The 18,078-nt window shown below is 46.4% G+C and overlaps 1 protein-coding gene across 1 annotated transcript; it reads left to right on the forward strand.

The window, feature by feature from the left end:
- Positions 1-2,660: 2,660 nt before the first annotated feature.
- Positions 2,661-14,293, forward strand: LOC119431075 (uncharacterized). The gene is made up of 3 exons (XM_037698533.2): positions 2,661-3,305; positions 8,418-8,565; positions 10,894-14,293. The coding sequence occupies exons 1-3, from the start codon at positions 3,206-3,208 to the stop codon at positions 11,123-11,125; spliced, it is 480 nt and encodes a 159-aa protein (XP_037554461.1). The 5' UTR covers positions 2,661-3,205; the 3' UTR covers positions 11,126-14,293.
- Positions 14,294-18,078: the final 3,785 nt, after the last annotated feature.

Raw genomic sequence — 18,078 nt, forward strand, 5'->3', positions numbered from 1 at the left:
AGGGAGGTTATCCAGAAGCACGTCCGGTTTGCTACCCTACACGGTGGAAGGGGTTTTAGTAAATGAAGCAGTGACCTGCTTCATTTTTACCAAAAACTTTATAGGCTGATCCTGGCCGGAACCAGCTATACTCAGAAGCTTTCAACATTGCTATAACAAAGATATAGAATTAAAAAAAAAATAAGGTGGGAACGGAGGATCGGGGTTAAGGGGGGGGGGGGGGGGAACAATTAAAAAAAACTAGTCATTGAATACATTAACAAAAAATTGTCAACAGATTCGTTTAAAGTGCAAGATGAAGTGAAAGGCGATAGCCTCTAGCGCAGTTATGGAGATTGGCCAGTTGCGATTGTTCTTTGTCGGCGTCACCTCGTGCCTCAAGAGGCGCAGACGAGAGGTGCATCGCGAGAACATTGGACAGCGTCGAATACCACCATATTGTCCAAATCGCCATCTTGTCGGCTCCGATTGGTTCAGAAGGTAGCTGCGCTTTTCTGATTGTATGAAAACACAAAGATGGCAGAACTTGACAAGCGTCAAGAATATTGCGCCCAATGTTTTGTTCTCTTGTTCCTCTGAAGGCTTTTCCAAAGACGTAGCATTCTAATTTATTGTTCAGAAATGCCTCATCCGTGACACGATGGAAATAAAATCACTGATTATTATTAAATATTATAAATTATCATTTATACAACTACTACGAGGCATTGCCGTCACTTACTCCATTAAATGAACTATACCGACATATTGTACTTAATTTAGTTAATTCGGTGGCAGAAACTTGTCTTTCCTGCCTTTCAAGGCTGGGCTGTAATCCTCTGGTCATCATAACTTTTTGTACATGTCTTGCGTTTTCTTTTTTCTTTTTCATATAGTAAAGTAGATCACGGGCGATCTGTGTCATGCGCGTCCGACACCACGCCACCATAAACGGCTGCAAAGTGTCCACCAGACAGCTAATCTCCCTAAAATCAAACGCCTCCATAATACGCAGCACTGTAGGCGAACCAGGTCAGTCTCAACGCTCCGCGATAACGTTAATCCGAGTGGTGCAAGAACGTTTAGTAGTTGCAATTAAACTAGCCACGACTGCTGTCGCAAGAAGTGCATATTTCTAGGGTGCCCGGCTCAGTTCTGGTTCCGTTATAGTGTTTCTTGCTTAACCAAAACGTTGTTGTCGATTTAGATGCCCGAAAGGCACCACGGGACAAGAAAGAAAAATCCAACAAAGAATAATAAAGTTGTTACCAACCAAACCCAACAAAGAAAAAGAACTTAAAAAAAAGCGAAATCATCGTCACATAACTGAACGGTATTCAAAGGACTTGCATCATAAATACAAAAAAAAAAAAAAAAATCGTCAACCGTTTAATATTGAAGAAATCTTAAACTATTCCCGAGTAGCTTAGCAATGCCTTTCGGAAAAGGGGTCACGCTGTCAGTGTGACCATGTTCGTTGGTAATGAATTCATGAATATTTCTGCGCTTGGTAACAAATTGACAGAAGGCACCAGAAAAATTCGTAGCAACCTCGCTAACACGTAAAAAAAAAAAAAAAAATAGCACGAGTTGACTGAAACGTGCCTATCCTGCGTTTTATCTGATTTGAGAAAACTTCTTTCAAGAGCAAGCCTGATTCTGTACAGCGATGTCAGCAATAATGGCGCACCATCTTCTGACGTATGTAGTTGCAGTAAATACAATTTAATTCTGCTAGATGTGTCGTCTGTTCTGTCTGTGAATTTTGAGGTTATAGGTGGCCAGTCTCTCTTAAACTGACTTCATTTATTTTTCCTATTTTGTGTTTTTAAGGAATCGTCATTTACCAGTCGTAACATAAATATGCCAGCGCTGGCTATAGGGTGCCAGTAACCAATATTATAGGGCGCATTCAGGTGACGTCATGTATGAAGCAATTATTGCACCACTGGGAATAAAGAGGTCGAGATAAAGTGCAGCTTTTCACCGTGCTAACTGTACAGCACTATATATGGCGGCCTGATACCCTCCATATTGCACACCCTCTGTATTGAGCGTGATACATCAGGCTCTCAGAGGCCCAGCGTATCAGACTAAGTGCTTGTATATCAGAACTGTTGTGCTATGGTCGGACTTTATCGCTGCACGTCTCAGCCCAGTGCGGTTTCCGATTAATATTTCATTCTGCCGAGCTTATTTTATTTTTGTCACTAATGGACACTTCGTGCTTTCACATACAGAAAGAGATACACTTAACCCTGCACTTCTCGCTCTAAATCTCGGCGCGAGCCAAATTTTCACCGTGCACACCATTCTCCTCTTGCTTTTCTTTTCTGCCTCGGCAGGCAAAAGAAATGAAAAAGCAAGAAAATATGAAGTAGGCGAGCAGGTAACTAGGCCAAGCGTCGCCAACAGGTCACGTGTGGGTTGCAGTCTGCGCTTTTGCGTTGCGGTCCGGCGCGCAAGGTCTCTTCTCTCCACCGATAAAGCTCACCGACAGCGCAGCGTCGAGGGTTGCAGGAAATAACAGCAAAATAACTCTAATCGAAGAGACTGTCGAGCGTGATCTTGGACGGCTTCCCACTGCTGTACAGCGCACGGCCGCCGGAGGAAACCTCTATCGTCGAGCGGCAGCTCGGTTCACCGCACTCTCCCCGTGCACAGGGTTTGTTCCTTCCCACCGATTCGCAGAAGGAAAGAAGCGCGCGCCTCTCTTCGCAACCCGGTGCCCTACTCTGCTCCGGCCGCCGGCACTCCGTCGCTTCCCAACAAGGAGCGCGTGCCCACGAGAGACTCACGGTTCCAAGGCCTTTCGTCATTGGCGCCTTCTCCGCAGCGGCGTATTTTCCGAGCCCGCTGAGATCAAGACTGCCCGGCGCGAACAGCAACACGCGAGCGAACCGTCGTTCGAAGCGTCACCGCCGACCAGTCAAGCAAGAACGCTCGGCTAATCTACTCCGGTGTTTGCGAAACCGAATCCAAGAGCGTGTGCGTGTGTGTAACAACGCCGAGTGAAACGTGCAGGCATTCGGACTCCGCGCCTCAAGTTGCCGCCCACCACCGCCGCCATTGCAGACACCGGGCCGCTCTGTGTCGTCTGCCAGCCGGTGCGGCAAGCGGTGTAGGTTTGCGGGACGCATTCTATTTCTAGGCGTTCGCGGCCGTGGTGCTCGGTCTCCCGTCGTCGTCGTCGTCGTGTGCGAGCGCCTGCCCGTGTTGCGAAGCCATGGCTGCGAAACCGGTGGTTGTGTCTGTTGTGGCGCTCGTTATGGTCGCCGCCATGTTGTTGGTGTGTGCCCCACGTGACGCAGCAGCTGACTCCAGTGGTGAGTACCATGCACATCGAGGTCCCTTTACGTTTTTTGGCGCAGCATCGTTGTCGACCACACCCATGTCTTGAGTCGCTGTTCACGTCACCGTGATCGGATTTGTCACATTTCCCGCGATCGCCTGCGATGGCACATTGGGTCACTGCGTACAATGAATGAATGACCATAATTGACATTACTGGAGTACTGTAAACAGCATGCAGTTGTTAAATGACGTTATAGCGTATTCTGCGTCAGTGGTTCTTGCGAAAACGAAACACTGCATTTACATGCATGCCTGCCTTTCATTGAGCAATAAATAAACGTTGCGCGTTACGAACGGGGACAGACGAAGAAGTGACAGGACGCGTTTGGCACTAGCTCACAACAGTTTGTTTCATTGGCACGATCTTAACCACGATACGCCGAACGGTAGCGGAGCTCCACAGCCGTCAAGGTCGCGGGTTTGGCAACAAACAGCATTTCGCTTGTTAGCACACATTCGCTCATATAAACTGACGGGTGCCTCTGATCACGCCAGGATGTTCCGTTCTTTACAGCTTTTTCTTTTTTTTTTGCATTTGATGAAGGTAGTACAAACCCTCTAAATCCTGTAAATTACACTGACAACCATTGAAGCACCATAAACGATTATCTGCAATACCTATTAGTTTCGGTTTCGGTATCCAGGAGGTGGCTACTTTTACGTACTCCGCGCTACGGCCCCATCCATACACCATAGCAGCCAGAAGAAACGCGTACAGACCTTTCGCTTATTATTATTATTATTTTTTTTGTGAGCAACATCAGCATACCTAGCCGTATTGCTACACATCAGCGGATTTCGTGGTGTAATGACGTCACAATGATGTCGATGACGCCATGTGCGACGTTTCGAAACCAACTTTAGTTTATCAAAGTAAGATAATTAAAAAGTGTTCCCCCACCTCCATACTTGCTGTGGATAGTCCTGTTACATGTAAGAAGCGTGTGATAAAAGAGTTTCTACGACTTTCATAGGTGTCGGCACTCCTTTGATACAGTTTCTCGTGTGTTTACTTTTTCGGAGAAATGATATTCGTCGTATGAGACACTGAATCGCCATTCACCTTTCTGTAGCCATTTCGAGAAAAGAAATCTTAGAGGCCGAATAAAAAATTCTCCCTCTTTCTGGGACCAAACCCGGGAGATCTTTGTGATTTTCCATTAAATTGCAAAACGTGCACGTGTATGAAGAAGCTGGGTCGATGTCGGGCCGTGTCTATTCAAGCACACACGAAACACAGAAAAGTAAAGTCACTTGACCGATTTGCATAATTTTGATTTCATAATAAGGTAGAGTCTATTGACTGCTTTAATTAGGGGAAATGTTTTTTGATCAAACGACTTTGCTTTGGACTTTGAAGTTCCCCAACAAGAACAGGTACAATTCTGTAGCTTCAACAGAGAGTTCACTGACGTCTCCCAATGCGATTTTCGGTGATTTTCGGCAACTTTCGTAAGACATTCGAAAGATTATTAAACATATAATTTCGAGAGTCGTAGAAACTTACTCTTCATTTTTATGATTATATTAATAAACCTTCTAACAACAAAAACAACCTACTCTTTAATGCAAGATGCAAGAAAGTTGATTGAAGTCGGCTGAGTAGCCCCGAGTAAGAACACTACCGAACTATACAAAGGCCCAGCTACACTTTGCTTGCACCAATCGGTACACATTCTTCATGTGGACTTGGTTTGTCTTTCTGTTGTTATTATTCCTATTCTTAGTAGTAATTTCATTGGTAATTGTAATCTTGCTCCTTTAGTGTCTCAATCAAGCGATACATCTTCAACTGAATAAGCAGACCATTTCTACTAAAGTTAATGAAACGGAAAGATAGTCGTTCACCCTACAATATACAAGATAAACCCAGACAGATTTCTGAGAAAGAAAACTTCGCTGTTGAAAATCGTTTTGTTCTTTCATGTTAGATCTGCTAAGTGCTCGCCGCGTTCGTTTTACGTTCTTGTGTCGTTTTCCTTCTACGCGATGCTGCTTCAATGTGTCGAACCAAGCTAGACCATCAACATATTGTGCCGAGCAAATTCTTCTTAACGGCGAAGAAGCCTTCTTTCTGAGAAACGCAAATGGATTTCCTTTGTAGCATGGTTCTACTCCGGGCTGTATTTATTCCCTTTCACCTCCGTCTGAAGTAGAAAGACTTGCTTGTGATGGAGCTGACGCCCGCAGCTTTCCGTTGGCTGGCGTATGTCGAGCTAGCCACAAATAAAACGCAGTCACTGCAGAGGATAGCTGTGTGCCCGTGTTTCATTCTTTAGCTGACTGTTGTAACAGTCAGCTAAATAGCTTGATGGATAGCATCAGATATTGGGGAAGAAACTAACGGTCGTGCAGCGAACGATAGAACAGATGATGGGAAAAGTTCTAAGTAAGAAGGCAGTGTAGACTAGAAAAGAAGCACGAGAGAAGGAAGTGGCGATGTTTTGATTGAGATAAATGCGTGAAGTTGGGCATGTCATGTAATGCGTAGGGTAGATAACGGGGGATGTAATGGAGTAACAGGATGGCGCGCTAAGGGAATTGATTGATTTGTCGGTTTGTTTGGGTCGTCGCAGCAGTATACACTGTTAAAGGAGGCGGATGAAGGAGCCAATCAGTGACGGCATCAGGGGTCATTTGTCGCCTTTATGAACAAGAACAGTAGCTGAGAGACGCAACACAATGTCACAGTGCTCGATCGTTTTAAGCTCTACATTGTCTTGGAGAAATGACATAGTCATAGAAAGAAAAAGAAATCCGCCAGGATATGCTGGCATGTTAGCTTGGTTTTAGGGGATTACGTATTTTATACAGTGCGTACGAACAACTGGCGAAGCCCGAGAATACAGGGCAAACGCAGTCGGGTCTGGCAGACTCTTAGACGGTGTGATGGCAATAGGAAACTTGGAGACGTAGGGATGAAGAGGGGATGACGCAAGGCAGGTGTGCTTAATGCGACATTAAAGAGAAACACTGAATCAGTTTATGTTGATAAAGTATTCTTGAATAACTCTACTTTCGTCGATATCGCGGTAATAGTTTATTAGAAGAGAAAATGACAGCCAAAGTGTTATTTTCGAATCTCGTGCCAAAACCGCGGGTCCCACGACGCCAGTGTGACGTCACGGATTGCAAAGGAGATCTTTGCGCATTTCGGCCGTTGTGGTTCAGTAAAAGTTCTCGAACCTTCCTAGGCTCTTTCAGAATACGATGTAGTCTATTTTTACCGTTAAAAAATTAACTAGGCCAACTCCAATTAGATAGCACAATGCCTACACACTCCGATCCATGACGTCATGCTACCTCGCCCGACTGCCATAGAATCTAATGGGGATGCTCCCCCGTAAGCAACATTGATTTTGACGTCACCGCTTGCTTCACGCCAGCCTTGGCAATGGAAATTTCGGGCCAGATAGCATGACGTCATTGATCGGAGTGTGCAGGCCTGTGCTATCTAGGTGGTTTTGACTAGGTCCGATCGGACAGCGTCGAAATTCATGACGTCGCCAGCTGGTGCGGTGACGTCATGAGCTGGTGCGGGAATTTCAAGGCGGCGTCGGCACCCGTCTTTCGTTCTCGCGTCTTTTCTGAGATACCAAGCGTCTTCTCACGGTAAGAGTGGGTTTTGGGGTATTACCGAAGGGTAATTTACAAACACAGCTGGAATAATCGTTTCCCTTTAGCGTCCCCTTAAAGTTCGCTGGAAGATAAGCCTGGACTTGTTCTTCGGTGGACGTGAAATACGCAGTATCAAAAGAGGTCAAAACACTGCAGTCTTGCCGAGCACGCAGGTGATTTGCCGCAGCGTGCGCAGAACTTGTTACGATGAACGGTTTGATTGACTTACCAAGCAGAAAAAGAAAGTTGTCTGGCTATATATAATTGTGTCAGGTACAGCCGTGATGTTTTATTGCCTTAGCGTCAAAGCGAGAAAAAAGTGTATATGAAGTGTGGGAAGCCGATCAAGGGGTGTGTACACACACACACACCACACACACACACACACACACACACACACACACACACACACACACACACACCACACACACACACACACACACACACACACACACACACACACACACACACACACACAACACACACACACACACACACACACACACCACACACACACACACACCACACACACACACACACACACACACACACACACACACACACCACACACACACACACACACACACACCACACACACACACACACACACACACACACACACACACACACACACACAACACACACACACACACACACACAGTGTTTGCAGCGAACTCTTTCAAAATTTTTAAAGACTGCCTGTGGCAGATAGCACACTTCTAGTTCGTGAGCTGGTCTACTCGAAGAGGCGGACATTGCTTGCACAACAAATTGAAATACATAACGACTAATTAACAACAGTTGGCTAATTAAGTTTTTAACGAATTACCTTCTAGTCCATATTGCAATTTACAAATTGTAGCCGGGAAGTTAACAAGGCGGATCCACTGGGAACGAATTCTCAGGATGACACCAGTTTCGAGATATTAATTCCCGAACTTTACGGAGAAATGCATTGGCGCGTTCCAGTTACTTTTGTGATTCATTGCATAAAACGACGTTTTGTTAAGAAAGTAACTGGGACGCCAATGCAGATGTCCGCAAAGTTCGGGAATTAGTATCTCGAAACTGGTGTCATCCTGAGGGTTCGTTCCAAGTGTATCCGCCTTGCGAACTCCACGGCAACAATTATAGATTTCAATATGGACCATAAGGTAATTAGCTAAAAACTTAATTTGTGCAGTTTTGTTAATTAGTCGATCATGCATTTCAATTTTTTTCCAAGTAATGCGCGTCTCTTTTGAGACCAGCCCATGAAATAGAATTGTGCTATCTGCCACAGGCAACCTTTAAAAAATTCGAAAGTGTTCGCTCAAACACCCGGTATATATTACGCACTTAACGCTAAATGGCCACTGAACTTTTTCTGTGTGTGCGGGCGGTCGGTCCATTGCGCAAAGATGGAAGGGCATAGCGGCCTTGAGGAGTGCTGACAAGTTCCCTCGTTGTTGCCACGATGTTCGCAGGCCTCATCAAGTACCTGGGCTGCTTCCAGAAGCTGGCAGACTCCAGCGGCGCCTGCGGGAAAAGGAAGTCAGAGTTCAGCGCGTTGGAGCAGGCATTCGGCGTTGACCACAAGCACAAGTCGGACAGAGAGAAGAAGGGTCTCTGCTGGTCAGTTCTCGACGCTGCAGCCCCCCCCTTAAAGAAACTTCAAATACGGGTCCACATCTGACCCATATCTGTCTTATATATATTTATGGCCATATATCCACGTGTCACACCTTGTATAGTGTCGCTATATAACGATGTAGAGGTTGAAATAAGGTCAGATATGGCCAGTGCCTCCCTTATGCCGCGCCATATATGGTTATATACAGTTCTCTCTCTACACGGTGTGTTCCTTATATTCAACGTTCCTTGTATGAATTATAAGGTTCCAGATCTGGCAGTTCATTCTCATACATGCGAAGCTCTACATTTCTGTTCATAACTCCGCAAGTATATAATAATGCACTTTTCATTTTTATTGTGCCTGATTGTGTGTATTTTTAAGCGTGTTGCACAGATTCCTTTACCTGCATTCTCTGCTAAGGCTAACTGCGCGAGGTGACGAGGCCGTTCAAGCGGCGCAGCGACACTATCTTTTTCTCACAAACCTGTATTGTTGAAAAAAATTATGGGTTTAAACCAGCATATTAATTATGAGGCACGCCGTAGTGGGTGACACCGGATTTATTTCGACTACCTGGAGATCGTTAACGTGCACCTAAATCGAACTACACGGGTGTTTTCTGCATTTCGCCTCCATCGAAATGCGGCCGCCGTGACCGGGATTTGATCCCGCGACCTCGCGCCCAACACCATAATCACTAAGCAACCATGGCGGGTCAACCTGTTTTGTAAAAATTGGTATGAGCATATTGGTCGATCGATCAATCGCTCGAAATTGATTGATTGACTGACTGATTGATTGATTGCACGGACACTAAAGACAGGCACCCTTTTAACAGCAAAGCTGTTTAATCCGGGCGTTGTGTGTCTGGTGAATCCAAAGATGTGGGCCGATCCTGGCGGTAGTGCAGAAAGGGTCCAGGCGCAATGACACAACCCTGTGAACTAGCGAAGCTGAGCCTGGCTAAGTCTAGCTAAGCAAGGTTGGGACTACTTAAGCTTAGTCAGTGATGGATAAACAATAGATAGCCAATCAATCGCTAATCTGGAGAATTCCGGAAAATGCTGGGGATGACTTGGTAGGGCTTAGCCTAACTCAAATGCGTGACCAATACCTTGCGATAGAAAATCGATAGCCACTCGATAGCTAATCGATAATCGATCAATAATAAATAAATTCCGGAAAATGCTGGGGTTGACTTGGTAGTGCTTAGCCTAGCCCAAAAGCCAGGACTAGCTAGGTGCCCATCAGTTCCGCTGTCTCTTTAGCATTGCGCCTGCAGTGCAAACTACGCTAATTTTTGTTAGCACTTCAAAAGTTAGATGACTTCTGTTCGCTAAAGCGAAAGGGGCTAGTAAAAGTTGTTTTCAATGAACCTATTTTTGCAGATGTTTGCGACGTTTTTTTGACACAGTGTTTTAGGACTTGAACATCTTTACTTTATGTCGAGCATTAATTAGCTCGTTGCCGTGGCTCGGAGTTTTCTGCTGTAAGTACGTATGTGTACGCAGAAAATGCTTTCACTATACAACCGTTGAAGCGATTTGGATATAACGTATTGCATTTCAGACACAATTTGAAGCCTCAGCTGCCTATGGTGTAAAGTAGCATTTTGTGCCAGGACTCCAGACATTTACAAAGAAGATGACTGAAAATTGGTAATATTCTTAAAACTCGTAGCAACAAGTTTTGATCTCCCCAAAAAATCGCACCAACATCAAATTTCGGAATTTGATTATCGAAGCGTTTATATACTTATATTCGCGTTTATATCGAAGCGTTATATACGTTTATATTTCGTGAAAATTGATATTCCCAAATTATGATAATGTATTTCAGCGCGGCAAATAATGAAGCATTTTTTTTTTACAACTTCAGACGCGCCCTAATAGAGTCCCCTTTTACGTTAACCTTTTTGCTCTTCCCTTTTCTCTTCGCTATGTCTTTGTTACAAATCTAGGGTTGTGAAGTTCGAATTCCGTATTTTGCATTTATTTTTAAATGACGTTTGGCAATTCCCGCACGAAGCTTTAAATGCAACCAACTTCACCGAGATCGGTTCAGCGCTGCTGAAATTAGATCATTTTACTTTTTACATTTATTTTGATAGAGGAACTTAACTTACTGTGTCTCGAGCAACCGGGCAGCTACTGCATGCACACGGACCTAATAAAAGTCCGTGTATCAGCGAACCAACCTGTGGTTTGTAAGTTAACGCAGGCGACGGTGGGTTTGTTTCTTGCAGTAACATTATACGCTTCGGGCCAGGTGTGTCGCGCGAGCTGTTGTAAACTGTCTGTCCCTCCTCTTTCTCCTCTCCCTCGCAGTAAGTTCTCGAGTTACGTCGACTGCTACATGAAGAACGTGCGGCATAGCTGCGGCGACTCGGCCGGCAAGTACGCGCTCAAGTTCATCGAGTCGTCGACCCAGAAGCACGTGCGCAACACGTGCCACAAGTTCGACAACCGCAAGTGCAGCTCGGCGTTCTCCGTGTCGCCGTCCAGCCTGGTCGTGCTGGGCGTCTCGTCGGCCGTGCTAGTCTTCTCCCTGCTGTTGTGATGACGCTTGCCGTGAAAAAGTGTAGATAGGCTAAGCTTTATAGTGGCCTCCGAGATCACCGCGCCCGTCTGAGATCTCGGGGGCCGTGCCTTCACTTGACGCTCGGCGGAGGCCGCCGCCGCCACCTTGCAAAAAGCGCGAGGCTGGCGCCAACGTGTCTCTTTACCATTGCCCCCGAGATCCCCGCGTGCGTTAGACGTCTCGGATGCTACTGCATTACTTATCGCTCAATGGGGGCCGCCATCTTGAGAAAACACTGGACTGACAACGTAGCCTGCGTCACGACGAGCGGACACTGGGATGTTGCAAGCGTTTGTCATGACTGATGCAAATCGGGGGGGGGGGGGGGGGGGGTTGGATATTAGTTCATATAAGTGAAAGCACACTTGTGGTTCCACATAGGCTCAGTTTTTGTTTCATCCATCCACAGCGCACTAATACAATAAAGTTTAGCAGCAACTATAGAATCCGTAAATGATATGCTTTCTAGAACATTAACGTAACGGCCGTGTTGTTCTCAAACTGGGCTATACTTTCGCATTCAGCATGCGCAATTTATTTATTGACACGGCATGCTGCTTTGTTTTGGTACGCTATTGCAATGATACAGAGTTCATGTTGGTATGCTAACGGTGCTGTCGAAATATCCCATTGGATCGAGCTGAATTTCTGACCCGGGTAGTCGTCTTGGGGTCAAAACATGCGGCCTGTGCGCACGTGAATCAAGTGCATTGCTATGCTCTCGACGGCGCAATCTTAAAGATCTCCCGCTAAACTTCAGACAGATGCTTGAGAGGGTACTGATTTGAGCGAGCTGGGAACTGCGAATCCATGGATGGCTGGCTTTCAGGGCAGATGTACACAAAAACACGGGAACGAAAAAACGGCGCTCTGTGCACTATTTTTTCGTACCCACATTTTTGGGTGATTCTACACTGAAACCCTGCCACATGTGAGAAGCCTTTGTTGTAGGCCTATCGGTTGGTAGACGTCAAGCCTTGAGCCGTGCGAGCAGCGCAACGATTCAAGATGGCGGCGTCGATCGAGCTCCCCCTCTTTCGGGCAGACTATGCGGTCTCCCTAGCTTCTAGCTGCCATTTTTATGCGAGTGTTTGTCTTCCTTAACTTCTGTCGTCTGTGAGTGTAACACCTTGTTAAACAGTTGGTTCGAAGAAGCTCTCTACTGCCATAATTCATGAATAGCAGCCCGTATTAAGCGCGAGCAATGCGGAACGAAAGTGGAAGCACGTTTGTTCCAAGCTTTCGTATCTGCTTCTGCTCAGCGCATTTTCATTGGAAGCAGTGGCTTTCTCATGCTGTAGAAACGGTAAATTCGAAATCACTGCAAGCTATTAAGGGCACTATTGCTGATCGGTGCTCTACACGTTATTGATTTGCCAACGGCCCATGATAGCGAAAGGGAGTTTTAGCTGAACGCGTATTGCACTCCGCCGACTGCGCTCCGGTTAAGCGAGAACGAACGCGCGCATATGCTAGCACAGAGAGGTGGTGTTCAGTGCACGTAAGTGCGCGTGCGCAGAGCACCCTGCTGTGCAGCCAACCGTGGATGTCATGAAGGCATTGTCTTGACACCCTGAGAAGATGCGAGAGTGCCGGGCGCGTAGCTAAAACTCGCAAAGACAGAAACATGTGTGTCGACCCTCATGTTTCAAACATTGCACGGGTGAGTGCATACAGGACGTACAGGTTACCGAGGTTATAAGTCTCTCGGCTGTAAACATGTAATCGTGTTCGCCGACATTAAGACGGTGGCGTCGGTGTAGTGTTTAAGGTAATGACGTCATCCTTGCTTACGTTGGTGAATCAAGATGTGCGGCTGAGCCTAGTGGGGTCAATCTCGCTATCGTCCAACATTAACAGCTTGATAGCAGCTGTCAAGGCCATCCACAGGCTGCAGGTAGACGTTGAGTGCAGTGCAGTAATGCCATGCTTGCCTTAATTTTGAGGCATAATTTCCATTAAAAAAAAAAAATACTTCAGACGTCTTGATATCTCTACGGCAGGTAATAGCTACACATAGTCATAATGTGAATCGTCTGTTCCCCTCCATGACATTTAGATTTTACGAAGGATTGTTTAACGCTTTAACGATGCGAACAATATATTTATGTGCTTACCACGCGGTCTCTCAGGGTATATATTTCGTTTCGTTTGCTTAAAATACCCGGAAGCGCGAAAAACCATTCTCATTGAAGTTATCTGCAAAGGCGATCTTGGACACCTGCAATCTGCTCCATGGAGTCGTTTCTCGTTGTGTGCATGGTCCATTTTCGCAGAACCCTTTGCGATCATAAAGACGGTGCGATTTTTTTCCGGAGTAGTCACACAGATCATGTCAGTTCACTCGTTAGCGACCCTTTCTGACGGCATTCTACTGGAAAGCGGCCCGATACTGGAGGCAACGTAATCTGGAGGCAACATAATCGAAAGCGTGGAGTAGGCCAGGTCTGATAACAGTGCACTGTGCATGTGCGTCCTCTCAAGGGTTTTAATGCGATATATAGCGAACATACTAAACCTTGGCATTTGGCAATGTGTGGAAGTATGTCAGTGGTGGAGCAACCTAAGCGAGGGGTGAGCGGGGGGGGGGGGGGGGGGTTGTTAGTGGAGCGACGGAACGCGGAAGGAGGAGCAGTAGAGTTGTGTGACGTAAGAGGCACGTGACAGGAGGAGCGGCGGCAGGTGTGTGACGGGCGCGCTGAATAGCGCAACGCTCTCCTTCACGCTGCGCTGTATGGAGCTGGTTATAATAAAGTGATGCGGATGGGGGGAATGACCGAATTACGGGACGTCATATTGCTATGGCATTTCAGTCTCTAAAATGTAGCATTTGTATCTGTGTTTCTTTGTTTTTCTTTTGGAATACTGCTTTTCGCTGTAGCTGGTTAGTGTTTTAATGCTAGATAGTTTTTACTGACTTGGATGGAGGCGGTGGGCGCTCCTGTGACGTTCGCATCGAAGTCGTCAACTACAAACAACGAATCACTGCTCGCTTCCTTGTGCCGCTGATGTCAATGTGCCTATACAATATGCGTGCCTCGCGATACTCGAAGTCCTCCACAGGTTTGCGATGTACCTTTGTATATAAAATAAATAATACAAATGTTAAAGAATGCGCAGAACTGAAATAAAGCATATTTGAGTGTTGCTGTTTGTTTGGCATTTCTTTGAAAAGTGTGAAACTGCATTGGAATGGCCTTCTTCACAACGTCATGACAATTGCATCTTCGTCTGAATTTCTGGAATCACTAAATTGCTCGCCAATGTCACCAGATACACACGTATTCCCATTGACTTTCCATGGAACCTACCCTTCAGTTAATCCCATTACACGGAGTCTTTAACGCAAGTGAGTGATGTGATGCGATGCAGAAATCTGCCAATTTTTCCAACTGATAAGACTGTTGTCACAAATTTCTGGCGAAAGACTAATTTCCAAACAATGTAAATGTACTGTACAACATAAATATATCTGAAACATTTTACACTCGCTGAAAAAAAAAAAAAACAGAAAGGTCCCATGCTAACAGGTCTATATATTAACAAAAAACGTGGAGTTGCTCAGGTTATGTAACATGCAGTGCAGACAACCAGTGGTTTACTAGATTACCAAGTGAGGTGTCAAGATGGGAGAAACGCAGTTGACAGGACAGTATTACGTAGTGCGATGAGATTAGCAATTTTAACGGCATAAGATGAGGTCAGCGGATGCAAGATAGGGGGGGATTGGACATCGCCGGAAGAGGTGTTTGCTCTATAGTGGAGATTAATTAGGTCGGTGATGATAAAATGCATATTATAGGCAGTGCAGAACGAGCGCGTCAATCCTGATAATTATTAGTACCATGCAGTTGTGTTCAATCAGTTGTCCTCCAAAAAAAGAAAGTACACTTTGAATACACTCTGAAAAGTTTGGAAGCCGAGTCTCTAAAATAACGCGTTTCCTGAATTGCGCTGGTACTAAGCCGTCAGTACTATCTTTGTACACTTGTCTACTCGGCGTAATATTGAACGCCTTGCAAGGACTCCATTGTTCACACAGTGTAACTGTGGACAAAACGAAAAATCAACTGTATATAGATGGCAATACATTCGACGCCCGTTAGTTCGCCTTTTCGCTTAATTTAAACGCACTGTAAAGTACCGGCGAGAAACCAAATATTGCTATGGAAGGGCAACTCGCTTAGTTCGACCGCGAAATAATGCCACTTCGGTTAATTCGGCCTTCACCGGCGCCCCATCATGCACGTAGCGTTAACCAAAATCTGCAAAATCAAATAAATTCAGCAGATGGCGCTGCTGCATCCCTAGGGCATGAGGATGGCGGCTGCAACCTTTCCTGCAGTGATGATGACGTTGTGCGGTGTGCCCTGGGCGATGTCTCACCGTTGATGTTGTAAACGCCGACGATTGTTGAGGTCTGTTGGCCACTGGTCGAGAATGAATATATATATATATATATATATATATATATATATATATATATATATATATTAGCTAGAAAAGATGAGAGGTATCCTCGAATCTAAGTTCTGACCTGCTACTCAAAGTTGGAGCAGGGAAGCGGAGTGAAAAGAGAAAGGCAGCTTTTGCTGATAATTGCGATGAATATAGTGGTGAATGAATTTGTACAGCGGTGACTAAGCCTCACACGCAGACCACTCTCTTGCAAGAATTCGAAGAGAGCCTTTAGAATATCCTGACAAGAGTCCGGCCAAGGTCCCAACAGATCTTTTCAGACAAAGGTAGAGTGATGTACTTGGACAAACTTAATGTGTTCTGCCAGTGATTGTTTTAGCACAGCATGTCGCGGGCAGACGTAGAAGACGACTGTATAGTTTTGGTTGCGTATGGCCAGGGACCACGCAATTTGAAAAGAGGTGTAAGTTCTTATAGGGCAGTAAATTTATCTTAGGTTCGATCGTTTGTTAACACAAACCTTGGGCCTCCAGGGCCGATAGTATATAAGCGCGGAATATAAGTAAAATAACGAGTTTCGAAGGGGACGCTCATCAAGTCCCCATCCGTTTGGAATATCTGGCGATGTTTGTCACTTTGGCGAGCGACCGTTTCAGTTGCCTAAGAAAATGTATTCAACTGAAGCCGCAGTGATGCTGTCAGCTCGAGCGTCGACGATGCCATGGCCATTGTGCGTCGTGAATTCCAGAAGCCCCTTCATGAATATTCCTCGCATCACTTATTCGCTGGCATTCTTGGTGACGCCGATGATGCAAAAAAACCTCCCCAGCGCGCCGAGATTGAGGAGCGCGTTATGAAGAACGTTAGCTGTATACGCCGGGATTAATCCGTAGCCCTGCGGAATATACCTACGTCATCTCTCGCCTGGCTCACGGCGGGGCTCAGGCTTGTTGTAAAAGTTCCCACTAATTTAATTTCCATACGGATTCCGAGCCAGCAGCCGCACAATGTCCATTGCGTCATGCTGGGGAGAGGGTCATTGTGCTCTTTCGTACGCCATCCATTTTGCACGCATCGCGAACACTAGGTAGGGGGTCTTTCCCCCCGACAATCCGTTCTCGAAAGGAACTCGGCGAAGTACCATCTGCTCGAGCGGTGAACGTCCACGGCCGGTCGTACACGAAGAATGGGGCCGGCACGAACTGGTTAACGCGCGTTTACGACATCTGACGTCACATTTCTGAACGTTTGCTCTATATTAACGCGACAGCGTTAAGGGCCCCGCGTTGCAGAAAATCCGGCGTCGGTGTCGGCGTGGGTGCACCGGCGTCGTTGGCGGAAATAATCATCCCGAACCACCCCGACCGCGCAGGCACCTCCACGTGGCGCAAGGCGTTAGTGAACAAGATTGAATTTGTCAAAGTAAAACCCGTCAGAAAAATCGCAAAGTACGGCTTAACCACAACCTACAGACGTGATAGTGTCGGATTGTAATTTGAATACACGAGAAAACATAATTCACTTGCCGGGAAGCCTGATAAGCAGCCAGTGATCTTTGAATGCTATCGCGTTCCACTCTTAAAGGCGAAGCTTAAGCGTCCTCCAAATTTTTCTCTTGCTTCTTGATCAACATTCTCATCTTTTACGTCCACGATATGTGCTTGGCGAGTGCTTTTACTGCAGCAAAAATTATAAGCTGGAAACTTGGTTTGCCTGTGTCTAACGGTCCTTTCCATTACGCTGACGATCATCAAGTCGTCGCGCGACACTGGCAGCCCGTCTGCCCATTCTCAACTTTACGCTTGTCACATGGCTAAAGCACAACACAAAGCTTTGCTCAATACCGTCACTGGGATTCGAACTGGTGTCCCTACTTAATGTACCGTATTTACTCGCATAATGCTGGCACCACTTCCCCTCAGTAGCGAACAAAACGTATATTTTTCTTTCCCTCGAGTAATCATCGCATACTCGCAAATTGCCGCAGGCGCCGGTCGCCTGACCCAAACAGACAAAATCACCAGCCCTTCCCCTGTCGAGAACATGGGGGTAAGCGAAGCCTGTCGTCCGATTCTGGCGTGAGGGCTTCTGAAGCCCAGGCGAAACGTCAGCGAAGAGTCGCGGGCCCCTAGTTGCGGGAGCGCGATGTTGAGGCCAAACGTCAGCGAAGAGCGGCCGACCAAGAGTTTAGGGTAAACGAAGCGAAACGCCTGCGACAGTGTCGTCCTGCACAATCCTCGCTTACCCCCATATCCGCGACAGCGGAAGGGCTCTGAATTTTATTGCGATAGCAATTATACGGACACTTCAACCGGATTTCTGCCGTCGGCGTCGCCGTCGCCGTCAGGTTCCGTATAGATAAAATCTTCGCCGCGCGCCGTATGCCCCAGCGGAATCGTGCGGGGACGCGCGCTATCACGGAGAGCAAACGCACTCAATCCCCCACGCGCAAGCAAGGAAGCGGAAAGCCAGCGCCGGAGGGAGCAAGGGGGGGGGGGGGGGGGGGGCTTCTC

This window comes from Dermacentor silvarum, chromosome 10, assembly GCF_013339745.2.
Source record: "Dermacentor silvarum isolate Dsil-2018 chromosome 10, BIME_Dsil_1.4, whole genome shotgun sequence".
NCBI lineage: Eukaryota > Metazoa > Arthropoda > Arachnida > Ixodida > Ixodidae > Dermacentor > Dermacentor silvarum.